Source organism: Tachyglossus aculeatus, chromosome 4, assembly GCF_015852505.1.
Source record: "Tachyglossus aculeatus isolate mTacAcu1 chromosome 4, mTacAcu1.pri, whole genome shotgun sequence".
Lineage (NCBI taxonomy): Eukaryota > Metazoa > Chordata > Mammalia > Monotremata > Tachyglossidae > Tachyglossus > Tachyglossus aculeatus.
The window spans coordinates 123,495,151-123,523,060 of NC_052069.1; the positions used below are offsets into that span (position 1 = coordinate 123,495,151).

The 27,910-nt window shown below is 44.2% G+C and overlaps 1 protein-coding gene across 1 annotated transcript; it reads left to right on the forward strand.

The window, feature by feature from the left end:
- Nucleotides 1-362: 362 nt before the first annotated feature.
- TNFSF8 (TNF superfamily member 8) lies at nt 363-26,017 on the forward strand. Its single transcript, XM_038745380.1, has 4 exons — nt 363-557; nt 7,781-7,829; nt 20,181-20,252; nt 23,681-26,017. Exons 1-4 carry the CDS (start codon nt 363-365, stop codon nt 24,076-24,078), a joined length of 714 nt encoding a protein of 237 aa, XP_038601308.1. The 3' UTR covers nt 24,079-26,017.
- The last annotated feature ends 1,893 nt before the right edge of the window (nt 26,018-27,910 follow it).

Consider the following 27,910-nt stretch of genomic DNA (forward strand, 5'->3'; position numbering starts at 1 on the left):
AGTTTATTGTGCTGAGTTGCCAAGGCAGCTGACTGTAAGTGAAAGAGAAGTCACACACAGCACACAGCTTCACTGAAAGAAAGGGTTCCCACTCGCCCTCTGACAGACACCTTCGATGTAGCTCACAGGACCTCTGCAGCAAAATTCTTGGCAAGAAAATGAATTTCTCTCTTCCCTCGACTGCTGCCTTTTGCTTCACGCCCCCGGAGAACTATTACTTCATACGACAGACGGTGAAGCTTTTTTTCCAGATCACATGATCCAGGATGAAGGGGGAAAATCCTGGTTGGAACAGAGATGGGTTGTGAATGTGAATCAGATCTAGGGAGATAAGGTGTGATGCAGAGAGGACTATATAAAGAATGTACTCTCCACCACAGCAAACACTCCTCAAAGTGGATGGTTCTAATGAAGCAGCCACGAATATGTCTGAAGGCACAGTTACCAGCCAGCTCAGAGGCACTAGCCGAACATATTTCTATTTCACCACAGCCACCCTATCCTTGTGCCTCGTCATTGCTGTGTCAACCATAATGGTCTTAGTAGTTCAGAGGACGGTAAGTCGATTCTGAATTTTCCCCCCTTCCTCCTTTTCTTTCTTTTTTCAATTGTTCTCCCTAGAGGGCTACTCCTCCGAATCATATAAATGGTTTAAGTGTCGGGGTGACAGAAGAATGATGGGGAAAGAGTGTTTGCCAACTTCATTGGGTGGAACCCTGAACAAAATGCTTTTGAGTCTTAAAGACAACTGGGGAAGCGGAATGTTGTACTGTTCAGATTCATGAAGTCAGGAATGCAGCAAGCTAGCAGCATAACCAAGTGGAAAGAGCATGGATTTGGGAGTCAGAGGGCCTGGGTTCTAATCCAGAGTCTTCACCTGCCTGCTGTGTCACCTTAGAAGAGTCATTTAACTTCTCCTTGACTCATTTTTCTCATCTGTAAAATGAAGACTCACTAACAGTTCTCTCTGCATCTTAGATTGTTAGCCCCATTTGGGAAAAGAACTGCATACAACCTGATTATCATGTATTTTCCCCAGCATTTAGTACAGTGCTTGGCACATGGTAAGCACTTGAATACAAGTATTATCAATATTAAAATGCTCTGGCACTCAATCCAAGGCAGAGAAGAAGGAAACAAGAGGGAGAAAGGTCAGTGAGCAACCAAAACCCCTTTTGGCAGGTACACCTGGCCAGAATGTTCAGAATATACACTGAGTCCCCATCTAGTGCTAAAGCGAGCATGGGTTGAACTCTCAAGGAATAGAAAGAAACAAGGGCTGTAAGAAGGGAGCAGGGGTAGACTCTAAGAGATAAGGAGAGAGGAGGCTTTGGGGGAGTGATCTTTCGAAGTAGCGTTGGGGGTTGGGTGAAAGTAGTAATGGTCTAAACTTGGATGAAAGTGTGCAAACTACTACCTGTTATTGCCTTCCAAACAGCATAAGTTGTAAGCCCATGCGTGAGAACCTACCTTCTCAAGGTTTCCTCTAAGTGTGGTTTGTTTCAACTCTGTGCTTTGTGGGGTGCAAAGTCACTTGAATAATCTACTTTAGCCTCTTTCCATTGACTTCAAGCAAAGGTGAAGGAAGCTCTAAATGATTACTGATTCCTGAAAGCCTAAAGGGATGACTATAAAATAACGGTCAAGGTCACAGTTGCTTTACGATTAATTCTCCCCCAGAGTGCTTGTGTTCAGACCAGTACTAATAGCAGAACTACAGTTGAGGTGAGAGGATCTGTTTTGCCAAGAAGAGAGCTGATCCTAAACTTATCAGCTCTTAAACATGTACTAACTGTACATGGGTGGGTGCATTGTATATGGCCTGGATTCTACAAGTGGTTAAAGGCTTTTAGAAATTCCTTTCCAGTAGCCCAAGAGCTACAACACAGGTATTTTCTGCATCAGATTTCCTTCCGAAATTGGCCCATTCAAAAGTCATCAAAAATCATGACTAAAAAAGCAGGATGAATCAGTCTGTTAGCTGCAATTATCCAACACAAAAACTCCTCAGTTTATTTCCAAAGAACCTTTGCTTCCATTTCTCAAAATGAGAGCATTTATCGTGTAATGCCCACTACAAGGGCTCTTTTCAGATGTTTTTGGTGTAACAGTGCCCCCCCCCCCCCCCCCCCCACACACACACACAAGGAATTGTAATTGTGCCTAAGAAGCTCTTCTCAGGTAAATTACTGCCTTGGTGTTGGCAGAAAAGCTGTGAGCAAGTAAGTTGAGGTTGTGAAATGACAAGATACTAAGCCAGAAATAACTCAGCAAATGATTCCCATTGGGCTTTGCCTTTTTGAGTATTTTTCCTTCGATTTTCATTTCTGAGAAACTCAAACATTTCCTGGTTTCCCTCTGTTGCTCCACTAGTGGAAAATTCCCATTCCGGTCCAAAAAAGTCTAATTCTTAGCTCAACTGAAACCCACACTAGATCACTTGGCTCATTTTTAGAGGACTGCAATATCTGAATTATGGCAGAAGCTCCGTTAAAATCTGCTTCTCTCTCTCAGCCTTGCTTCTCCTATATACTCCCTCTCCTTACTATCATCTGTGTGTCCCCTCTAGACTGCAAGCTCATTGTGGGCAGGGAACCTACCAACTCTGTTATATGGTTATAGCATACTCTCCCAAGTGTTTAGTAGAGTGCCCTGCACACAGTAAGCACTCCATAAATACAAATAATTGATTGAATATGCACTATAAGCAAGAGCAGTTGGATTCGTTATTGCAGCATCATCTTGAAAGATGCTTTGATTTTATTTGCAGAGTTGAGCTTGAGGCCTCAGGCTGAGAATTTGGAGCACAGGCTATGCAAGACTGGAGAAAGAGCTAATTCAAACCATAATGATAATAATGATAATAACTATGACATTTATTCAGAATTTATTATGAGCCAAGTACTGTGCTAAGTGCCAGAATTGCTACAGTCTGATCAGAAACAGTCCCTGTCTCAAATGTGGCTCATAAATAAGGAGAGAACAAGATATTTGATTCCCTTTCTACAGCTGAGGAAGTTGAAGCTTAAAGAGGTTAAATGACTTGCCCAAGATCAAACAGCAACTAAGGGACAGAACTGGGACAGGAACCCTAGTCTACTGACTCTCAGTCCTGTCTCAGAAAGGTCATGCTACTTCTAGACCAACCTCAAATGTAGACAATCTACTAGAGTCCCCTCAAGGTCCAGAAAGGATGCTTACACATAGCAGAGAGCATTGGTCCTGAGCTTCACCTCTTCCTCTTGATCCTGCTGCAGAGAGAATAAGAGGAAGGATACAGGAGAAGATTCCCTTCTCTCATGAACAGCAAAGCATCCTTTTGCAATAAGGATAATTAAAATGGCCTCTGAGAGAGAGAGAGAGAGAGAGAGAGAGAGAGAGAGAGAGAACACACAGTAGTAACATTATGCTGTTTTCATTCACCTAACCAAAATGTAGCAGTATGGAGGAATGGTGTTCAGGTCAAAAGAAAATGGGATTAAATTGCAGCAAGGGAAACTTTAAGGAAGGGCTTCCTACTGGACCAGAGTGAGATTAATAAAAATAATAATAATAATAAAAATGTTGGTATTTGTTAAGTGCTTACTATGTGTCAAGCACTGTTCTAAACACTGGAGCAGATATACGTTAATCAGGTTGTTCCACGTGGGGCTCACAGTCTTCATCCCCATTTTACAGATGAGGTAACAGGCACAGAGAAGTTAAGTTACTTATCCAAGGTCACACAGCTGAGAAGCGGCAAAGTCGGGATTAGAAGGCATTTATAAGACTTCTAATAGACTAGTGAAGGCACTTATAAGACTTCCCATCCTGGGAGTCTGGAAGAACAACAGTCCCAACCATCCAACTCAGGTACTGTGGGGATAGTTTGGATGGAGACAATGGGCTGCCCTAAGCCACATCTGGAGTCCCTATGTGAACAGAACCCTGGAAGCATCATGGTCTAGTGGATGGAGCACAGGCCTGGGAGTCAGAAGGACCTAGATTCTAATCCTGGCTCCACTACTTGTCTGCTATGTGACCTTGGACAAGTCACTCCACTTCTCTGGGCTTCAGTTACCTCATCTGTCAAATGGGGATTAACATTATAAGTCCCATGTGAGATATGACTGCATCCAACCTGATTCCCTTGCATCTATGACAGCACTTAATACAGTACCTGGCACATAGTAAATTGCTTAACAAATACCATTTTAAAAAAGAACTCTTTGTACGTTCAGAAAACTCACAGAAGCATTTCAATGCAGGAGGAATAGGCTCACAGTCAATGCCCAGACCCAGCACAGAACCAGACATGAGCCGTGTATAATTACCAAGGAAATCCCTCTTCAAGCATTTTTATTGTTTTACTTAAAAGTCCGTGGAAAACAATAAATATAGTGCTACACTATAGTCTGCCTATGAGAACCTGGGTGGCTTGCTTGTCCTGAATACCATTCCTGAGCCAAGGCACCAGACTCTTTAGGGTAGGGGCGCCCCCTGGTGGGTGTGTAGTTAGAATGGTTTCTAAGCCAATCTCCGGGCCCTTTTCCCACCCTGTAGCTCCCTTCACGTGAGCCTGGTGGAGACAACTGACCTCTTGCTGTCTCAGAACAGGGATACATTGACCACAGACTTTCCTAAGAGAGGAAGCCCAGCCTGGACCACAAGCTTAGGAGTCCGATGGCCTAGGTTCTAATTCCGGATCTGCCACTTCCTAGCTTGCTTCCTTGCTGTGTGACCCAGGACAGTCACTTAACCTATCTGTGTCTCAGTTTCCTCATCAGTAAAATGGGGATTCAAAACCTGTCCCCCCGCTTCTTAAACTGTGAGCCCCCATGTGGGGACAGAGATTATGTCCAACCTAATTATCTTCTGTCTACCCCAGTGTTTGGCGTATAGTAAGTGCTTAACAAATAGCATTATTAATACCATTATTATTATCATCATCATCATCACTGAGGACTCAGCTGGGTTGTCATTGGCCTGGATGTGGGGTGGAGGGGGAGAAAGAAATCAAGCTTGTCTTGGGCTCTGGCTCCCTCCTGTCCCTGACTATACTGCTCTTTCCCTCCCTGTTTCCCTTTTGTATTGTTCAGTAGTCCAGAAAAAGAAGGGTTTGGAGGGTCTGTATGAACTCAAGCCACTGGGGATATGGTCAAAAAAACCCAACTACACTAAAAAATGCTCTTCTTCCTTTGCATGACGTTCATTGTAATAATATCGGCTTTCTTCTGGCAGAAATAGAGTTGAACTCCTCTATAAGCAATTAGCTCAGCAGCAGCAAGTGCAGAATGCCACCAGCAGACAGGAGAATGGCATTCTATTCTGCCCACAGAATCAACTTCTATTGTGGATGGTTTATGAGCCAATATGACTCTGCTAGAGCCTCCAACTTCAGATGGCACACTCATAGTCCCGACAGAGGGCAGAATACACCACCAGTTCTAACTTGATTCTACCCCTTTGCCCCTAACAAAGCAGTGTCGCTCAGTAGGAAAGAGCACAGGCTTTGGAGTCAGAGGTCCTGGGTTCAAATCCCAGCTCTGCCAATTTTCAGCTGTGTGACTTTGGGCAAGTCACTTAACTTCTCTGTGCCTCAGTTACCTCAACTGTAAAATGGGGATTGAGACTGTGAGTCCCACGAGGGACAACCTGATGATCTTGTAACCTCCCCAGCGCTTAGAACAGTGCTTTGCACATAGTAAGCACTTAATAAATGCCATCATTATTAGTAACAAGGGATCAGGATGGAACTCTGCATTACGGGAGTATAAGGCTATCCTAGGAAACTTATTTCAACTCAGTAGTGGGTCCCTGGTGCAGACAAAGGGTGTGGCTTGAGGGATGGAGCCAGCCTGGTTGAACATGCAGGGGAGAACAGGGCTGACTTGGGTCTTTCCCTGAAAGTTCGCACCTCCCCAGTTAACTGATTTAATTCCTACAAAATTAACTTTTCCTGTTAAATTCTGAGAATTTGCATTTGTTTTTTTCTAAAAGGGAGCATGAAGGGGGGATTTTTGTAGTGTCAGGTTTTCCTATATAGTTTGTTGGCAGTTGTGAGACCACAGATTCATATTATAGACCAATGTCATTCATAACAGGCAAACCAAACTGGTCTCAGGTCTGAATTGTGTTTCAGTTGAAGCAGCAAGGCATCATCCTATCTATCAAAGCCATTTGGGGTTGGGAGTCTCATTCAAGTAGCGATGATGTGCCTGCCCCAGTTCTATTAATTAGAAAATGCTAAATTGCCGCTGCTCATTATTCCACTGCCCGAAAGCTTCCTCAGAAGGAAGCTGTCTCTCTGAGACTCACCTAAGTTGTGGTTACCCATTTACCGCTGTCAAAGAGAAACAATGTGGTCTATCAGGGCAACTGGGAGAGCTGGATTTTACCTCGATTTTACCTCAACCGCTGACTTCCCGGTCACCAAGCAGAGGTTCTTGCCTCTCTACATTCTCATTTTTTTCCGATTCCAAGAGCTCCCAGGTCCTATAACTTCAGCCTGAATTCACTCTAACAATGTTTGCCTCTTGCCTATGGCCATATGTTAGCCACAATATTGCATGTGCCTCAATGTCTTCGCCTAATTGATACTGATTGTGGTATTTTTTTAAGTACTTACTATGTGGAAACCACTGTACTAAGCACTGGACTAGATGCAAGATAATCAGGTTGGACACAGTGCCTGGCCCACATGGGGCTCACTGTTTATGTAGGAGGGAAAACAGTTACTTTTATCCCCATTTAACAGATAAAAATTGGACCCAAGGACACTAAATAACTTGCCCAAGGTCACATAGTGGAAGAACTGGCAAGACCTCTGACTACCAAGCCAGTGCTCTTTCCACTAAGCAGAGCCAGATCTCTAACATCATTCCAAACTGGGCCAGGGATATGTATATGCTCAGTCAGGTATCTATTGTAATTATTTCATGCTTGTTATGTGCCAATAATTGTTCTAAGTGGTGGTGTGAATATAAGAATATTGCATCAGACACAGTCCCTGTACCTAACAGAGCTAACAATCTAAGGGGTTGGTTGTGGGGGGAGGTAGTAGTAATAAGCAGACCAAACCTGAACTCCATTTTAAAATGGGAAACTGAGGCACTGAGAAGTTACATGATTTGCCCAAGGTTACAGAGTCACTCAGTGGCAGAGCTAGGTTTCGGGCCCCAGTATCCTAACTCACAGTCCCATATCCTTTCCACTAAGACAAACTGCCTTTAACTTCCTTAATGAATTCTGAACTCTATTGATCACTGAGCATGCCCTTTCAACAAACTCTCCATTTCCCATCCCAGATCAATCAAGAGTATTTATGGAAAAACCTAGGTGCAGAACACTATAATAAATGCTTGGAAGAGGACAGCAATTGGAGAAAACATGATCCCTGCCCCCAGGGAGCTGATTTCAATCTACCTGGGAGTTTCAAACCCTACAGAAATCTGTGTGTGTCTGGCTGAGGAAATCTGGATATCTGTATGCTGGAGTCTCTCCCGTTAACTACAATCAAACATATTTATTGAGCACTTACTGTTTGTAGAACACTGTGCTAATCACTTGGGAGTGTAGAGGTATTAACAGAGTTGGTAGACGTTTAGCTAAGGGATTGTCCTCTAAAACCAAGGACACATGGACCCTCAGAGTCCCTGCAAGAACAAGCATAGTTACTCTGAACTGCTCCTCAAAGAAGAAAAGTGGTCTACCCTTCCTGTTTTAGGTGTCCAAACTCATATTGTAACTTGTGTGTAACCTGATGGAGGAATGTTATCCTCACTGCTATTTCTTTTTGCAGGAATCCATTCCAGAGTCACCTGACAAGTTTCCCCTCACCCTCACAGGAGGTAAGACCTTGAAACTAAGGTTAAACATACAATCCAAATTAGCCCCTGCCTTGTGTGAGGGGATTAGGGGCTAAGGGGATGTTAAAGTGAGAAGTCCATGCCCCTTTGGAGAACAGAGGTTCCAGCTAGGTAACTCCCACTGCTCCAGAAGATGATCTGGGTCTTTCATTCATTCAATCGTATTTATTGGGTGCTTACTGTGTGCAGAGCACTGTACTAAATGCTAGGGAAGTACAAATCGGCAATATACAGAGACAGTCCCTACCCAACAACAGGCTCACAGTCTAGAAGGGGGAGACAGACAACAAAGCATGTAGACAGGTGTCAAAACCATCATAATAGAATTATAGCCTGACAGTGAAGGTCAGTAATTATAATTATTATAGTACTTAAGTGCTTACTATTATGTGCCAAGCACTGTTCTAAGCACTGGGGTAGATACAAGTTAATCAAGTTGGACACAGTCCCTGTCCCACATTTGGCTCACACTTTTAATCCCCATTTTGCTGATGAAGTAACTGATGCCCAGAATTTAAGTGACTTACCCAAGGTCACACAGCAGACATATGGAGGAGCGGGGATTAGAACCCATGACACTAAGCCATGTCAAAGGCTAAGGAAGGCGGGATAAAAGATTATGGTTGGAAGAAGTGCTAAGGGCACTCTTGGCCATTAAATGGCACCTCTGTCAACTCTCTCTAGTCCCCCAGCCTCGTCCCTTCCTCCAGTGTTCCTGAAAGCCGGAAAAAGAGTATACTTCAGGGAGAAATGAGAGGAATCAGATGCTTCTAGAGTCTGCCAGAAATTTAATTCCCTATCTCTCTCTAGTCCCTGCTTTCCTTGAAGGTGCGCACACATGCACACCCACAGCATACAAACATGCACACCATGCACCTTTAAATAAACCCTCCACTTTCTCTGAAAGAATCACGCTCTCTTTCTGGAGTGAATGACTTGTACTTAGGGAAGGAGCATCAACCAAAAACCACTTTGGCCTTTCAGACCAATAAGTTAAAAGCAGGAACCCAGTGTTCTAACCCTGGAAATCTTCATGGGAGCAAATGGAAGGAAGGTTTCCTGGCTCTGTGCTCACAAATATGACCCAATGAAGAAGTTCACATATTTCTGCCAGAGCCTGTGACCTTTAGCCAGCTATTATGATCTTCTTTCACCAGCTCTCCCCCTACTTTCAGGAATTCAAGCATGTGTCAGGAAGGCAGTCAATCGTATTTGTTGAGCTTTTGCTGTGTGCAGAGCACTGTAATAAGTCCCTGGGAGAGTACATTGTTACAATAAACAGATACAGTCCCTGCCCACAGTGAGATTACAGTCTAGGGGACAAGCTTGCATCTGCCTAGGAAGTCCTGTGTCTCCAGGCAGAACAGGGGAGGGCTAGGCCCCACACATGCTCTCAAAGGGTCCAGAGGGAAATGAAAAAATAAAGGGCAACAGAAATCATGTGAGGCTCCTCCTTCTCCACCCATCTAATGAAATCATAGGGGATAAAGGGTACTTTCAGACAAGGGGATAACAGGATTCTCAGGCAATCCCATGGGTACAGAGGATATACCAGGGTGCATAGCATGTAACTGGCTCTGCTGGCATTCCTCACTCAATCTACACCCACTGACAAGCACACTGCCCAAAGGAAGGGGCCCCTTAGCTGATTCTCCTTGCAGCCCACACAGTACTTGGAACCAGATGGCCAAGGCCAAATGCCTCTAACTGTTGGGGTTTTTTTCTGCCTGCAAACATTACAGCCTCCAGCATGGTGAAATTCCGTTACAGGAAACCACAAAAAGCAGAAGCCAATAGACAGTGAAAGGACTTTTTAATGCCCAACAGAAACTACCCCCAGAACTCATCACACTAAAATCTCAAAATCAGCTGGCAGATCTACAGGGCTAGATTCTCGCCAAGGCCACGGTTCTCTTCGGATAGCAGGTGGACAGGGAGATCTGGGCATTCACTCTTATAGTCCACTAGGGAGAAACAGAGTTATTGTTTTCCATGGTATTTGTTAATAATTCACTATGTGCCAGGCACTGTATTAAGTGTCGGCATAGTTACAAGATAATTTAGTTGGACAGAGTCCCAGTCCCACTTAGGACTCACAGTCTTAATCCCCATTTTAGAGATGAGATAACTGAGGCACAGAGAAACTAAGTGACTTTCCAGCAGGCAAGTGGTGGTGACAAGATTAGAGCCCAGATTCTCTGCCTTCCCAGTCCATGCTCTTTCCATTCAGCCATGCTGCTTCTGGAGTTGGTTTATCTACCTTGGGACCAAATTTGCTATGGCTGGATTGTGGCAGAAAACCATGGCTAGTATTCCCTTCTTCCACCCCTTCTCATCCAGGAGTGACTCCCAGGAAATTTTCTGAGTAAAACAGCCACTGGGGATGGCGGGGGGCGGGGGGGAGGGGGCAGAAAGTGGACAGGGTGTCTGGAGGGAATCAAGAGAAGGGAAAAGTAGGCCAGATGAGATAGGTCTTGGGAGGAGCAGGAAGGTCTTTGAACAGCTAACAGATCAGAAAACCTCAATTTGGGGTCTTTTAAGTCCCACTCAGTAACTCTCAGATGTTGGAGCCCTGGAGTAGTTGAGGCCATGAGTCCAGCAACAATGGTTGAGTATAATGATAATAATAATAATCATAATAATAATAGTGGCATTTGTTAAGTGCTTACTATGTGCCAAGCACTGTACTAAGCACTGGGGTAGATAGAAGGTCATCAGGTCCCACATAGGGCTCACAGTCTAAGTAGGAGGGAGAACAGACATTGAATCCCCATTTTGCAGATGAAGGAGCTCATGTGCAGAGAAGTTAAGTGACTTCCCAAAGTCACACAGCAGGCAAGTGGCAGAGATGGGATTTGAACCCAGGTCCTTCTGACTCCCAGACCTGTGCTCTTTCCACTTGGCAGCACTGCTTCTCTAGTTTGAAAATAGTGTCTTCACTACTTAGAGAAGCAGCATGGCTTAATGGATAGGCCTGGGAATCAGAAGGACCTCGTTTCTAATTCTGGCTCCGCCTCCTGTCTGCTTTGTGACTTTGGGAAAGTCACTTAATTTCTCTGTGCCTCAGTTCCCACATCTGCAAAATGGGGATTAAGACTGTGAGCCGCATTTGGGACAGGGACTCTGTCCAACCCGATTAGCTTATATCTACCCCAGCACTTCCTGGCATAAAGTAAGCGCTTAAATATCAGTTATTATTCCAACTGGATATGTGGATAGTGACCAGTGGAGTTGACACCTATAAAAGCAATCTGTATAAATAAATAGCAGTCCTAATAGATTATAATTAGATCCTTCTGGGGTACCCTCCCATGCAATTAGCTCTGAACACAAAAAAGGAGCTCCACAAATGTCCCTGGTGAATCAATATGGCCAAACCAGCTGAAACAGGACAAAAAGGTTCAGCCCCGATTTTATCAGGTCTCAACTTCATGCTAGATTGGACTCCCAAGGCAGAGAGTCATTCCATCAGGGACTAGTTCATCGTGTTGAATGCTCCCAGTGCATACATCCCACTGGATCTTCAGGTGGTCATAACCCAGAACCAGGGGAAGGGGAGACAAACTTCTTTCCTAGGAGGCTTAAGGCTGGTGCTAAAAATTAAAAAATTCTAACCAGATCATCATGACTGCTACCCCCTCACCCCTGCCCCTTGACCATTCTAGGACAATCGAGTTGAACACAGTTCATGTCCCACATAGGGCTCACAGTCTTCATCCCCATTTTACAGATGAGGTAACTGAGGCACAGAGAAGTTAAATGACTTTCCCAATCTTCCCTCCACCTTCACCCCACCATCTCCCATTATCACTCTCACTTCACTGGACAGAGTGTATTTAAGCACCAATTAACCAACTAGATTTGCCTGGCCTAAAGGTGGTCAATCAGCAGTTTTTACTTAGCATTAACTGTGTGCAGAGCACTGTACTAAGCACTTGGGAAAGTACAATATGACAGAGTTGATAGAAACCCACAAGGAGTTTGCAGTTTAGAGGGGTGCAAGCAGCATCAGGATGGCATTTGACAAATGTGAAAATTCCTTTCTGAAGACTCCTTCCTAGGGTAGACAAATTTCCATTTCTCAGCAAAAGATAGGAAGCATCCAATGGATAGAGCATGGGCCTTGGAGTCAGAAGGACCTATCTTCTAATTCCAGTTCCTCCACTTGTCTATGTGACATCAGGCTATTCAGTTCACTTCTCTGGGCCTCAGTTACCTCATCTGTGAAATGGGGATTAAGACTGCGAGCCTCATGTGGACGCGGACTGAATACAACCTAATTAGCTTGTACCTACCTCAGTGCTGAGTACAGTGCCTGACACATAGTGAGCACTTAACAAATACCATTAAAAAAAACCCAACAAAGAAAAGAGAACTGGATTTAGTCACAGATTCATTCATTCAATCGTATTTATTGAGCGCTTACTGTGTGCAGAGCACTGTACTAAGCGCTTGGGAAGTACAATTTGGCAACATATAGAGATGGTCCCTACCCAACAGTGGGCTCACAGTTTAGAAGCGGGAGGCAGAGAACAAAACAAAACATATTAACAAAATAAAATTAATAGAATAAATATGTACAAGTAAAATAAATAAATAGAGTAATAAATACATACAAACATATATACAGGTGCTGTGGGGAGGGAAAGGAGGTAAGGCAGAGGGGATGGGGAGGAGGGGGAGAGGAAGAAGGGGGCTCAGTTTGGGAAGACCTCCTGGAGGAGGTGAGCTCTCAGTAGGGCTTTGAAGGGAGGAAGAGAGTTAGCTTGGCGGATTTGCGGAGGGAGGGCATTCCAGGGCAGGGGGATGATGTGGGCTAGGGGTCGACAGCGGGACGGGAGAGAACGAGGCACGGTGAGGAGATTAGCGGCAGAAGAGCGGAGGGTACGGGCTGGGCTGCAGAAGGAGAGAAGGGAGGTGAGGTAGGAGGGGGCGAAGTGATGGAGAGCCTTGAAGTCGAGGGTGAGGAGTTTTTGCCTGATGCGTAGGTTGATTGGTAGCCACTGGAGATTGTTGAGGAGGGGAGTAACATGCCCATGCACAGATCATTCCCTTCTCTCAAATCTAGTGTTCTCTCGACTTGCCCTGACTTGTTTGGTTCCCAAGAGCTTAGGGATTGACTTGCCTGGCAGGTCTGGCTCACTTTCAACTCTTTGGATCCCAGCCAAAATACACCACTGGGCTGAAAGCTTGTGCAAAGCAAAAATAAAGCAATGAAACTAACCACAGTCAGTAGAAGAGTGGCCCATTGAACAGGAAGCCTAGTAGACACTCCCTTTCTAGAACACACCTCAAAATACAAGCACATACACTAGTGAAAGGAAAAGGGAGAAAGCAGTGTCATTTTTAGTGTGTAAAAGTCTTTTGGTAGGATCCCAGTCTCTTTCACACTTCTCTTTCAAAGTGACATTTCAAAGTAGGGATAGGCTCCCCAAAACGTTTCCCACTCTGGGCCCAATCTTCCCCCACACACTTCACAGTACAAGATGGAAACATGTTATTGGAAAGGGTCTCCAATTTATCTTGGGCTGGGATTTTCCCTTTCTACAGAGACCAGCCCAGCCTATGTTCTAGTGTGTTCTTAGAGTCAGAATCGCTACTGAACAGCAAAACGGACAGGGTTCAGAGAATGGTGCTGAAACCCTGTATTGGCATTCCCGAGGGGCTGAGTTCCGAGATAAATGTCATGCTTATTTACAAAACAGCCTTAAATCTCTCTTCAGGATTCAGCAATGCAGCCCAGCAAGTCAGTCAATGGGCTACGGCTGAGGACAGTTTGTACTATAAAATGTCAGTGCTTTCTTCATTCAGTCTTTTCCTTGCATCTCAAATGGAAAGTTATATTCCATTTTTTCCCCCACAGGCACCATTTTTAATGGTACTCAATAAGCATTTACTGTGTGTCAGACACTATACTAAGCACTGGGGTAGATACAGATAATCAGGTGGGACTAACAGTCAATCCACAGTTTACAGAGGAGGTAACTGAAGCACAGAGAAGTGAAGTGACTTGTCCAAGGTCACACAGCAGACAAGTGGAAGAGCCAGGATTAGAACCCAAGTCCTTCTGACTCCCAGACTCATGCTCTATCCACTAGGCCATGCTGCTACTCTCTTATTCTCTGATAATAATAATAATAATAATAATAATAATAATGGCATTTATTAAGCACATACTCTGTGTAAAGCACTGTTCTAAGCACTGGGGAGGTTAAAAGGTGATCAGGTTGCCCCACGTGGGGCTCACAGTCTTAATCCCCATTTTACAGGTGAGGTAACTGAGGCACAGAGAAGTTAAGTGACTTGCCAAAAGTCACACAGCAGATCACCCATACCAGGCATCCTAGGAGCTAAATACGGAGAAAATCTAACCACTCTGGTTTTGTGTGTCTTCCAATCCTCGGTAGGGTCTGCTGAAGTCTGAGGGTAATATGACAAGCAATTCCCTTCTTCCCTATTGAGAATTTCTGTGTGTTCCCAGGTTGCTGTGTTGGGGGAGGCTGACTGGCACTGAGCCAGCTATTCCGAGGCAGGAGATTCTGCTTATGCTAACTGGGAGGAAGCATTAAAGGGGATTTGACTGGCTTAAATTCTCCAGGTGGAATGTGAAGTTCAGACTCAATCCAGGTGCTGCTCTGACATTTAAAAGCATTTCAAATGTCATGTAAAGCCATTTTAAACCTATTTAAAGCCATTTTAAAGAAACCACTTTCGGCAGTCGTCATGTTGCTGCAGCAGGTCTTTTTGCTCCTCTGAGCCAGACCAGAATTCAGCTTTAATAATAATTGTGTTTCTTGTGAAGGTCTTACTACATGCCAAGCACTGTACTAAGCACTGAGGTAGATTCCAAATACCCAAGTTGGACACAGTTCCTGTCCCACATGGTGCTCACAGGCTTAGCTGGACAGACGAGGATTTAATCCCTTTTTTATAGTTGAGGAAACAGGCACAGAGAATTTGTGACATTTTCCAAAGTCACACAGCAGAGATACAGGATTAGCCTTAGTGCACTTATGAGGAGTGGTCCTCTCTGACAAAGCACTCAACACTTGGTGATGGGAAACCTAGATATTTGCTGGATTATTCCTTGATTTTTAAGTGGCAAAAAATATATATGGTTCTCTCCCCATTTAGCCTATCCCACCATTTGTACTGTTGGAGTTGAATTTCTTTCTTTTTTTCTGAAAGCTTAGTCTGATTACCTGTCTGTAGGGAATAGCACCACTCTGGGAATCAGGAGACCTGGGTTCTCATCCTGCCATCACTAGTAGAGGGCTTTTTTTTTTCTTATGGTATTTGTTAAGTGCTTATTACATGCCAAGCACTACACTAAATTCTGAGGAATATACACGATCATCAGGTAGGACACAGTTCATGCCCATATCTCCATTTTATAAATGTGGTAACAGACACAGAAGTGAAGTGCCTTACCCAAGGTCACATAGACGACAAATGGTGGAGTCGGAATTAGAACCCAGGTTCTCTGACTCATAGGCCCATGTTTTTTCCACTAGGCTATGCTGTTTCTCTAAGAACAACCCAGGGTGTTCAGCAAATTGGTCACACCCAACAGAAATGCTGAAAAATTACCAACTTGGGCAGCAAAGACCACAGTGGCTGACAAGACTGCCAGGCCATGACAGTCTGTGGGCATGATAGCTGTATAACAGTATCTGTACTGTGGTCATTTCAGCCACCAATGAGTCCTGCATATAAAACACGTTTGTATACTCCTCACAAAGTGTTGTGCCCCTGCCCACCATCTAACTCATCTCCAGCATAGTGGATAGAGCACAGGCCTGGGAATCAGAAGGTCATACGTCCACCGCTTGTCTGTTATATGACCTTGGGCAAGACACTTCAATTCTCTGTGCCTCAGTTACCTCATCTGTAAAATGGGGATTGAGACTGTGAGCCCACATAGGACAGGGACTGTGTACGACCCAATTTGCTTGTATCCACCCCAGTGCATAGCTCAGTATCTGGCACATAGGAAGCCCTTAACAAACGCCACAATTGTTATTATTACCACACCTCAGAAGGCACATGACTGGCAGGGATGGGAGAGTATGAGAAGCACTGGGCAGACTCCTAACATTCTGATCAATTCCCTTGTTAAGGCTTTTGATCGCAAAGTCTCAGAACCGAGGGTCATCTGTCCATTCTGACATCATCACCCTATGACAGCTCCGGTACTAAGCACTGGGAGAAGTGCATGAATGTTGGAATGCTCTCAATCAACCAGTGGTATTTACTAAACATTTACAGTGTGCAGAGCATTGTACTAAGCGCTTGGGAAAATATAACAGAGGTGGTAGATGTCATCTCTGCCCACAAAGAGTTTGTCTACAGGGGGAGACAAACATTAAAATATATTAGGGATAGGGGAAATAGTAGAGTATAAGAATATTTACCTAAGTATTGTGGGGCTGGGATGAATATCAAAGTGCTTAAGGGGTACACAGCCAAATTATTGATGTTATTCTTGGATTTTTTAAGCACTTACCATGTGCCAGGCACTGTACTAAAGGCTGCAAGATAATCAGGTTGGACATACTCCATTCCCCACATGGGGCTCACAGTATTAATCCCCATTTGGCAGATGAGGGAACTGAGGCCTGAGGAACTGAAGTGACTTGCCCAAAGTCACATGGCAGACAAGTGGCAGAACTGGGATTGGAACCCAGGTCCTTCTGACTTCCAGGCTTGTGCTCTGTCCAGTAGGTCACGCCGCTTCTCTAAGTTCAGTCAATGCAGAGGGTAGGGCAGACAGGGAAATAAAGGCCTTAGTCAATTTATCCTTCCCAGATTTTTTAAAAAATGAAAAAACTGTCATTCCTTTTCCAACACCAAGGCAAAGAAAATATACTTATGCCAGACTACCACAAAGGCACCTGATTCTTCACACAAAACCATGGCTGGATCTCTCGTCACTCCAACTGAAAGCACAAGCAACATGTAAATAATCTTGCAATATTTGGGAACTGGCTTCAAACCCACCAAATCAGCCCAGGCAGGACTAGGCCATGGGTGGCTGCCTTCGCCCTTGTAATCTCTGATTGGTCTAGAAGTTTATGTGAGTGACAACTTAAGCCCAGGAATGCTGGTAGTGTCACACTTTTCCCTTCCCCTCACTGGAAACCGTTGGGTTCTGAGCTGCTCTGGGAATCCATAAACAGGTAGCAGAGCAGGAAACAGGGAAAGACCAAAATGCTATTGAACAATCAGATGAGCGAGCTTGCAACAAGATTCCCAGATGGCTTCTAAGAGGGGGTCAGGTGTGTGGTGCATTTCCAGAAGTATGACCCCTGTTCACCTACTGTTCTCCTGAAATTGTTCACAGTGAGGGTTGGGTTGGCCCTGGGAAATATAAGAAAAAAAGAACTTTCCTGTCAAAAACTATACCTTCCTCTGCTGACGACCAGCAACAAGAATATTTTTTCCTTAAGTTCTAAAATCATGGCAGTTACTGCTGTAAATCATCAACACAAAAGCTAACCCGAGTTAAAAATAGATATGGTAATTTGAGCTCAGGAAATGCTAATGTTTAGAGAGTCATTTTTTTTCCATCCTTGGTTCTCAGAAGTGCAATTATTGTCACCTTGTAACATACGTATAGAAAAAAACTGCCAAAAGAAAGGCGATTTTGGGCTTGCTGATATGCATTGTCCAGTAGAGTCAGCCTTGCCCTGCTAAGAGGCTATCTGCAATCCCGAGGGGCCAGTAGAGGGGATCTAGAAATTTGAAAGTTCCCCGAATGAGAGTGTCTCTAAACCTAGGTGGCATTTGCTGGTCTGTGCAGCTTTCCATCTTTATCACCATATAGTCAGGCTTTGAAGAGGGAGGCTGCATGAAAAAGGGCAAGTGTAAGCACAGAGATGAAGGTGCCAAAAGCTCTGAAGTGTGTCATCTTTATAGAGACAACCATTTTTTTTAATGGAATTGTTTAAGTGCTTACTCTGTGACAGTCACTGTACTAAGCTGCACTTAGATACAAGATAATAGGGTTGGACATTGTCCCTGTCCTACATGGAGCTCACAGTCTTAATTCCCATTTTACAGATGAGTTAACTGTGGCCCAGAGAAGTGAAGTGTTTTGCCCAAGGTCAAACAGCAGACAAGTGACAGAGCTGGGATTAGAACCCAAGTCCTCTGACTCCCAGGCCCAGACTCTTACACTAGGCCACACATTTTCCTGGGCACTTTCTATTGCCAGCTTTTACGCCATTCTCTCCTGCAGCCAAATTCAGTCCTGGATAGGGAGGAGATTCAGAGGGAGGAAAGATTATAGAACAGGCTGCCTCCTCTCCACCCTTGGAGAAAAAAATCAGTAAGAGTCTCCCTTAGACTGTGAGTCCCATGTGGGACAGGGACTGCGTCCTACCTAATTAATTTGTATCAATCCCAGCACTTAGAGCAGTGTTTGACACAGCAAGTGCTTAACATATACCATAAAAAACAAGATTGTTAAGCTTGTAGGCAGGGAACATGTCAACCAACTCTATTGTACTTTCCCAAGCACCTAGTATAGTGGTGCTCTGCACACAATTAGCAGTCAATAAATCCCATTGATTGATTAACAAATACTATAGTAATAATGGTGATGATAATAATACGCAACAGGAAGGGTAAATTTCAGCCAAGCAATTAGAGCTCCTTGACAAGAATTCCTTGGCAGGAATTGGAATCTTGTCCACTCTTTTGCATTGCACTCTCCCAGGCGCTTAGTAGTGCCCTGCATAAAATAAGCACTAAATTAGTAGCACTGATTGAAGTAGCAGCTTGGCTCAGTGGAAAGAGCCCGGGCTTTTGAGGCCGAGGTCATGGGTTCAAATCCCAGCTCCACCACTTATCAGCTGTGTGACTTTGGGCAAGTCACTTAACTTCTCTGGGGCCTCAGTTACCTCATCTGTAAAATGGGGATGAAGACTGTGAGCCCCCCGTGGGACAACCTGATCACCTTGTTAGCCTCCTCATTGCTTAGAACAGTGCTTTGAACATAGTAAGCGCTTAATAAATGCTATTATTATTATTATTACTAAGGAACTTGCATCCCAAACCAATGGGCAATGTGCGTAGCCCTGTAGTACCTTCTTTTCAGCAGCAGAGGGAACTACTTACTTTACTTTGAGCCACACACCCGCAACAGCACAAGACCACAGAAAACACAGATGTACTAGTTCAGGGTGCAAATTAAGCAACTCGCCTTTTCAGTGCCTGCAGAAACAGCAGGGAATATATGGGGCCCTTAAAAGCGAGGAAGACACAGGAAGAGATGGAATTGGTCAGAGCTAAGCTACCAGTACCTTATCTACCCTTATCCCTCTCCCCAGCATCACCACCTGGCAGATGGTTGTCTCAGAGGCTGCTAAGGTCTTTGCTGCCCATGTTGGTGGTAAGATGACAGCCTTATGGGCTCCTAAAGCAAACGTTTGTACAAAAAGTAGCCTGGATGGTCTACTGGGCTTGATAAATTCACAGTGAGCCACTCCTTCAAATCAAATGAAGCTACTTACTGATTCTTTCTTTGCTGATCTTGTCTACCCAGTTCAAAGAGCTAGTCTGTTTTGCCAGATCCATGGTTTAGGAAAATTTCCTCCTGCCTCTGTTAGGGCTTGAAATCCAGCTGTGGTAGAGTGGTAGTTAAGAAGAAGTCAGAAGAAACCATCATTGGCATTTAATGAATGCTTACTGTGTGCAGAGCACTGTACTAAGTGCTTGAGGGCAATACAACACAACAGAAAAGCAGCATGGTCTAGTGGAAAAGGCATTATTTCCATTTCACAGATGAGGTAACTGAAGCACAGAGAAGGTAAGTGACTTGTCCAAGGTCACACAGCAGACATGGAGCAGAGTCAGAATTAGAACCCAGGTCCTTCTGACTTCCAGGCCTGTGTTCTATTCACTAGACCATGCTGCTTCTCACAGAATATTTACAAACAGTGGACTTAGACTAAATAAAAATTAAATGATCAAACACACACAAACCCCATGGGTCAAAATAAATAAATAGATAAGTGCAAGAGGCAGTTGAAAGGTTGGTAAGTTTCAGGAAATTGATCGTTCTTCAGGAAAGGCTGATTGAAAGAGGTGGGATTTTAGGAAGACTTTAAAGTTGGGGTGAGGGCATGAGGTTTGGCTAATTTGGGTGAGGTGGGGAGTTCCAGGATTAAGAGACAGAGGAAAAATAATTTTACTTTCCCCTAAAATTAGAAAATGAATTGCCTTTGGTCCCAGGTTGGAAAGCAAAATGACCACAGGAACAGAATCTCTACCTCCAACTCCTAAAATAGAAGCAACTTTCAACATTGTTTATTTTGTTTTTGTTTTCAGGAAATTGTTCAGAGGACCACTTAAAGATTCTAAAAAAGGCTCCATTTAATGACTCATCAGCATACCTAGAAGGTCAGTAAGGGGGACCAGCTAGCCAAGCTTTATGAATTTTCAGTAAATTCTGATTCTTTTCTTCTATCTTTGGACGTATATTTTCACTTTAGCTATCAACAGTAGCTGTGTATCCCCTTGAGAATGTAGCCAAGTCAAAACTAACATTCAAGTCCCAAATCAAGAACAACAGAGAATCAGCACAGTATTAGTTATGTGCCTACTGTGTGCAGACCACTGTGCTCCACACTTGGGAATATACATTAAAAACAAAAGCCCTCAAGGAGCTTACATTCTATTGGGGCAAATGGTCAGACAAATACTGTGGGGGACAGGCTTAAAAATAAAGATAGAACAGGTAAGAAAAGTAGGCACTCTCCTCCCTCCTCTCAAGTGCTACTCCGGCCACCTGTGCTTCTGACCCCATTCCCTCTCATCTTATGAAATCTCTCGCTCCATCCCTTCTCCCCTCCTTAACTTCCATCTTCAACCGCTCACTCTCCACTGGTTCCTTCCCCTCTGCCTTCAAACATGCCCATGTCTCTCCCATCCTAAAAAAACCCTCTCTTGACCCCACCTCACCTTCTAGTTATCGTCCCATATCCCTCCTACCATTCCTTTCCAAACTCCTTGAACGAGTTGTCTACACGCGCTGCCTAGAATTCCTCAACAACAACTCTCTCCTCGACCCCCTCCAGTCTGGCTTCCGTCCCCTTCATTCCACGGAAACTGCGCTCTCAAAGGTCACCAATGACCTCCTGCTTGCCAAATCCAATGGCTCATACTCTGTCCTAATCCTCCTCGACCTCTCAGCTGCCTTTGACACTGTGGACCACCCCCTTCTCCTCAACACGTTATCTGACCTTGGCTTCACAGACTCCGTCCTCTCCTGGTTCTCCTCTTATCTCTCCGGTCGTTCTTTCTCAGTCTCTTTTGCAGGCTCCTCCTCCCCCTCCCATCCTCTTACTGTGGGGGTTCCCCAAGGTTCAGTGCTTGGTCCCCTTCTGTTCTCAATATACACTCACTCCCTTGGTGACCTCGTTCGCTCCCACAGCTTCAACTATCATCTCTACGCTGATGACACCCAGATCTACATCTCTGCCCCTGCTCTCTCCCCCTCCCTCCAGGCTCGCATCTCCTCCTGCCTTCAGGACATCTCCATCTGGATGTCCGCCCGCCACCTAAAGCTCAACATGTCGAAGACTGAGCTCCTTGTCTTCCCTCCCAAACCTTGTCCTCTCCCTGACTTTCCCATCTCTGTTGACGGCACTACCATCCTTCCCGTCTCACAAGCCCGCAACCTTGGTGTCATCCTCGACTCCGCTCTCTCATTCACCCCTCACATCCAAGCCGTCACCAAAACCTGCCGGTCTCAGCTCCGCAACATTGCCAAGATCCGCCCTTTCCTCTCCATCCAAACCGCTACCCTGCTAATTCAAGCTCTCATCCTATCCCGTCTGGACTACTGCACTAGTCTTCTCTCTGATCTCCCATCCTCGTGTCTCTCTCCACTTCAATCCATACTTCATGCTGCTGCCCGGATTATCTTTGTCCAGAAACGCTCTGGACATATTACTCCCCTCCTCAAAAACCTCCAATGGCTACCGATCAATCTGCGCATCAAGCAGAAACTCCTCACCCTGGGCTTCAAGGCTCTCCATCACCTCGCCCCCTCCTACCTCACCTCCCTTCTCTCCTTCTACTGCCCAGCCCGCACCCTCCGCTCCTCCACCACTAATCTCCTCACTGTACCTCGCTCTCGCCTGTCCCGCCATCGACCCCTGGCCCACGTCATCCCCCGGGCCTGGAATGCCCTCCCTCTGCCCATCCGCCAAGCTAGCTCTCTTCCTCCCTTCAAGGCCCTGCTGAGAGCTCACCTCCTCCAGGAGGCCTTCCCAGACTGAGCCCCTTCTTTCCTCTCCCCCTCGTCCCCCTCTCCATCCTCCCGTCTTACCTCCTTCCCTTCCCCACAGCACCTGTATATATGTATATATGGTTGTACATATTTATTACTCTATTTATCTATTTATTTATTTATTTTACTTGTACATTTCTATCCTACTTATTTTATTTTGTTGGTATGTTTGGTTCTGTTCTCTGTCTCCCCCTTTTAGACTGTGAGCCCACTGTTGGGTAGGGACTGTCTCTATGTGATGCCAATTTGTACTTCCCAAGCGCTTAGTACAGTGCTCTGCACATAGTAAGCGCTCAATAAATACGATTGATTGATTGATTGATTAGGCAAAAAATAAATATATGAGTGGAACTACAGTAAAACAAGTGCTAGGGAGATGGAGTCTCTTGTCAGAAATATCTGGTGGGCCTTGGTCCCATGATAGAGTTCTAGTCTAGCTTGGGGTTGTCCAGTGAAAGCCTAGACCAACCTCTAGACCATAAGCTTATTGCAGGCAGGGAATGTGTCTGTTTACTGTTGTACTGTACTTTCCCAATTGCTTAGTACAGTGCTCTGCACACATAAGTGCTCAATAAATGTGATGGACTGACTGATTGACAGAGCCCAGTTCTGGAAATCAGGAGACCTGAGTTCTAGTCTCGACTCCACAAGAAGGAACATGGCTGTTTGAGCTATATCATCAGTAGTGAAGGTGTCTAACTGAAGAACCAAGCAGTCTCTCTGGTATTTATTGAGCACTTTGTACTTTGAGCTTGGGACACAATTCTTGCCCACAAGAAGCTTACAGTCTTCAGGGGAAGACAGTCATTAAAATAAATTACAGATAGGGTAAATAGAGTACATAAGGATGTGCACATAAGTGCTGTGGAGTTGAGGTGAGTTTCAAAGTGCTTTGGAGCTTCATAGCTAAGCCACCCAGAGTATACTGAGAGGTATACAAGCCTAGCAGGGAACCTGAAAAATATCTGAGTAACATGGCAAAGACTCAAGGGCATTAGTTTTTACTATTGCCTTCAGAGATATTTTTATTGAAAAATTAGCTTGAATAACTTCCCGTCTCTGTGGGATTTACGCGAAGTGCAGTTCAGAATCTCCAGGGTTTACTGTTTACTCACTGTGTGGGAAGCCCTAGGCCAGACCCCTGAGGAACATACAAATCAAGTTGTGGCCCCTGTCCTCAAGGAACTTATAAACTAATGGGGGAAGAGAGTGGACACAATGTTAAGAAAAAACGTGTGATACAATTTTGCTTCTTTGAAAAGGGCAAGTTGGTTTTCTGCAGAGTTGTTCATCCAAATGTGTTTGACTGAAATGGCACCAAATGTTCTGATGTAAGCTCCTGGAGGGAAGGGATCATGTCTTCTAACTGTACTATATTCTCCCACGCTTTCAGTACAGTGCTCTGTAACCAGTAAGAGTTCACTATGTACTACTAAATGACTTGACTTCTGGTTTGTTGTATCGAACCCCTTGTTAAATTTTCAAGCTGGTTCTGTGCATGAGAATTACAGTGACTTCCTCTGTCTCTTTACAGTATCCAAGCAAATAAACAGCTCTAAACTCACCTGGAATCAGGATAGTGGCCACCTCAATGGAATAGAATATAACAATGGGAATCTGGTGATTCAGTCCCCTGGTTTATATTTCATCTACTGCCATCTACACTTTTATGTGCCCGAGTGCCCCAAGGATCCCTTTGACCTAAAGGTGGAGCTTCTCATTAATGATGAAGTCAAGAAACAAACACTGGTTACTCTGTGTGAATCAAATCTACGAACTAAGGGTATCTTCCAAGACCTCTTCCAATTCCTTCTGGGAGACTTAAAGGCCAACAACACTGTATCCATCCAGGTTAATAAGTTCCAGTATGTGAATACAAATGATCTCCCCCGTGACAACGTGTTTGGAACCTTCAAATACAGTTCAGACTGAGAGATCCCATTTAACCTGCCAAGAGATGCCATCACTCCTAGGAGGCATCGTCTAAACTGATGTACCTTTCTATTGAATCAGGGAGCAAAAATAGCATTTTTTTCAGCCAGAGACCATAATACCAAGATTGAAATCCAAAACACTGTAGAGCATATATACCAAGTTACCAAATTAATCAGGGGACCAGTTGGGGTGCTGAGATGACCCAATGGACATGGTGGAATTCTCTCAGAAAGGAAGAAAGAAGGAATCCAGTCATGCAGGAATGACTCTCCCCAGATGTTGGCGCTGGAAGCAGACAGAAATCAAGACTCACCAAAATACATCAAGCAAATACATGTAGTAGGTGGGGCAAGGCCTCACATCAAGATACTTTCAAGTGGATTGTGGGCTAGCTCCTGAACACTTCCCCGGCTTAGGACAACCAGCAGCCCCTCACCAGGTCTGAAAATGAGGGTAAAAGTTCTCAGGTTCACTCTCTAAACCATAAAGGGAAAAAAAAAGTGGCCCAGCATGTAAAATGCATTTCCCAACCTATAGTTGTCTAACCTCGAAGAATTAAGATTAATACTGCCCATATCAGATCGTCTTATTGTATTTAAGATATTCTTGTGGGGAAATATATTTAAAGTGAGAAACAAAGGCAAGGCTACCTGAATGTATGGGAAAGCCCTATATTTATTCCTACTAGGACTGACACTGAATCAAATATTTACCTAGGCAAGCATTTATCTGTTCTCTGCCACAAAGTATCCAAAGCCTCTTGCATAGGGTTTGTATCTCAGTGGGTACTCAATAAATATTAAACAATGAGGAGGAAGGAGGAGAATGATGGTGGTGGAGATAATGATGATGGAGAAAAGGAGAGGGAGCAGGAGCTGGAGGAAGAAAAGAAAAAATTAGTACAGTTCTATAGTAGAGTGAAATGCAGTCATAGAGATTGGGGAGTGAAGTCAAGTCACTTAGTCACTTGTCCAAGTGAAAGCCTCTTGACACCTCCACGTCTTACTACTTCCAGGGTTTGTGGCTACAGAGGTGAGGAAATGCCATGGTCTTGTGGTCACCACCCTCTACCCAGCAACTCTCTCATGCCCTTCTGAGACTCCTCCTGGCATCTGCTTTGTAGCACATGACCAGATGGGTTGGTTTTGCCTGCATGGTGGCTGGGCATTGAACATAATCCCCAGAGCAATGAAAGTTGTTCCTAAACCATAACACCATTACATTTTCCTCATTGAGCATAGGCCAAGAAGAGTTGAATTATGGAATGAATTTATGTAGAGCCCCTTAAATGTCTAACTGCAGCTCAGTGATTAGAAAGCTTCAATTGACAAAACTCACAAGAAGTCAAAGGGCTCTGAAAAAGGCTAGAGAAAACCTCTGGATCCGAAACTCTTCCCTCCACTCACAATGCATGACAAACTGATGCTGACTTCAATAAGAAAAAAGGATCAGTTTGCTTTTTCAACATCAGTACCTAATGGAACCAGGGACCATTGTGGACTGGGAGTCAGTCATTTATTTCCCTTCCTTGAGTTTAATTATCATGGAAACCAAGCTTGACCTCATAGAGCTACCTCTGTAAACATGTGCTGTTTGAGGAACAATAAGTACTATTGATTAAGTTCTTCCCAAGCATTTCTGGAAGAACACTAAGTCAAAGTCCACCCAGAGTAAGACAAAAGTCACATTGTGAACAAACTTCCCAAATGGATTGGCTAAAACTTGTCTGGCTTGAAAATTTGGCTTTCAACTTCATCTGGTTAATAGGATTCCCCAAGAAACATGTTAACAAAGCCCCCAGTATATGTTCTCTCAGGCTGGCCTGCCACAAGAAGTGATCTCCAGCCTCATCTGATCTTCACCAAGTATTCTCACAGTACATATGTATCTCCACCACTGATTTGCACTACTTTCCAACAGCTGATAAAGTGATGAGGTAGCTGCTTTTGCCTATCATTTTTTTTTCCTTAATAAAGTAAACTACTGTTTGTATCTACACTGTAGAAAGTGGCAGCTGATTCCTGTATTTGTTTGGCTTAGGAAACTAGAAGCAGAACAGATTCTTCACCAGTCAATCAATCAATCAATTGTACTTATTGAGTATTTGAGTACAGAGCACTGTACTAACAGCTTGGGAGAATACAACAATATTACAGACACATTCCCTGCTTACAGTGAGCTTACAGTCTAGAGGGGGAGCTAGACGTTAATTTAAATAAATAAATTAAGGATATGTGCATAAGTGTTGTGGGGCTGCGGGAGGTGGTGATGAATAAAGGGAGCTAATCAGGGAAATGCATAAAGGAGTGGAAGAAAAGGAAATGAGGGCTGGCTTACTCAGGGAAGGCCTCTTGAAGGAGATGTACCTTTAATAAGACTTTCTAGTGGGAGAGAGAAATTTTCTGTCAGATGCGAGAGGGAAGGTATTCCAGTCCAGAGGCAGGATGTGGGAAGAGAGGTCAGCTGTGAGAAAAGTGAGATCAAGGTACTGTGAGTACCTTGGCATTAGAGGACAGAAGTGTGGGGGCTGGTTTGAAGTAAGAGGGGACAAGGTAATTGAGTGCTTTAAAGCCCATAGTAAGCCCTATGGAGGTGCATTCTGAGATACCACAATCTGTAGTCTTGAGGAAAGGAGGCATGGAAGGAGCAATGTTAAAATTCGAAATATTTCTAGTTCCAGAACAGATTCTTCTGCCAAGCCATAAGGGAGATGAATTCTGTAATGTCACAATCTCTGGTCTTGGGAAAAGGATGCGTGGAAAGGAGAGGGTTAAAATCCCAAATATTTTCAGTTTCCTCATTCAAAATACAGCATCGCCTCTCCCTAACTGGATAGTGATCCAGTTTGTGTGTTACTCAACATTTTGATTCTCCAGTTTCTGTCTTCTGTTCATTTAACTGTTCACTAATACTTCCACCAAGGGGTAAAAAAGTATGACAAGAGGCTATTAATTGATATTTTTTAGAAACTGAGACCAAACTTTAGTGGAGCAGAAGTTGAGCCTGATGGTTTAATAAATTTGGGGGATTTTCTGTAGAATACATTTACCCATACTACCTCTGGTCTGATAAACACAAATGATCAAGAGTTGCTCACTGAGAAAGTGCTTATAAATTCAGATATGTTTTAACAACGAGAAAAAAAAATAGTCCAGGAATCCTTGACTTTGGGCCTGATCCACTGGAACTGGGGAAGCTCTGAATAAATACTTGAGGGTCAGAGACAGGATGACATGGCCCTTTGAGAAGCCTTCTCCTTCCCTTCTATTTTTCCAGCTAGTGTACTGACTCTCCAGTTGTTGACAGTTGACATTTATTGCTTTGCTCTATGGAATATTAACAGCTACCTTTCTTTCTTCTTCTACCCATCATTTTAACTATCTTTGGTCTGGCTCTTTTTACTACTGGCTTTCTTCCATCAGTTCTAGAATATACTTTTTCAATGCAGGGGACAGAATCTCTGCTTTTACAGCTTTTGGGGTCAAAATTAATAGTCCACCTGACTAGTATCCAGAACCATTAAAAATTCACAACTTTGTTCATCTTTGCCATGCTTACCCCTGGCATCCTAATGGCATAGTGGGTTCTAATCCTGGCTCTGACACTTGTCTGCTGTGTGACCGTGGGCAAGTCACTTCACTGTGCCTCAGTTACCTCATCTGTAAAAAAATGGGGATTAAGAGTGTGAGCCCACTATGGGACAGGGACTGTGTCCAACTCAATTTGCTTGTATCCACCCCAGCACTTAGTTTAGTGCCTGGCACATAGTAAGCACTTAAATACAATTATTATTATTATTGTTATAGAGCACTGGACTGGGAGTCAAAAG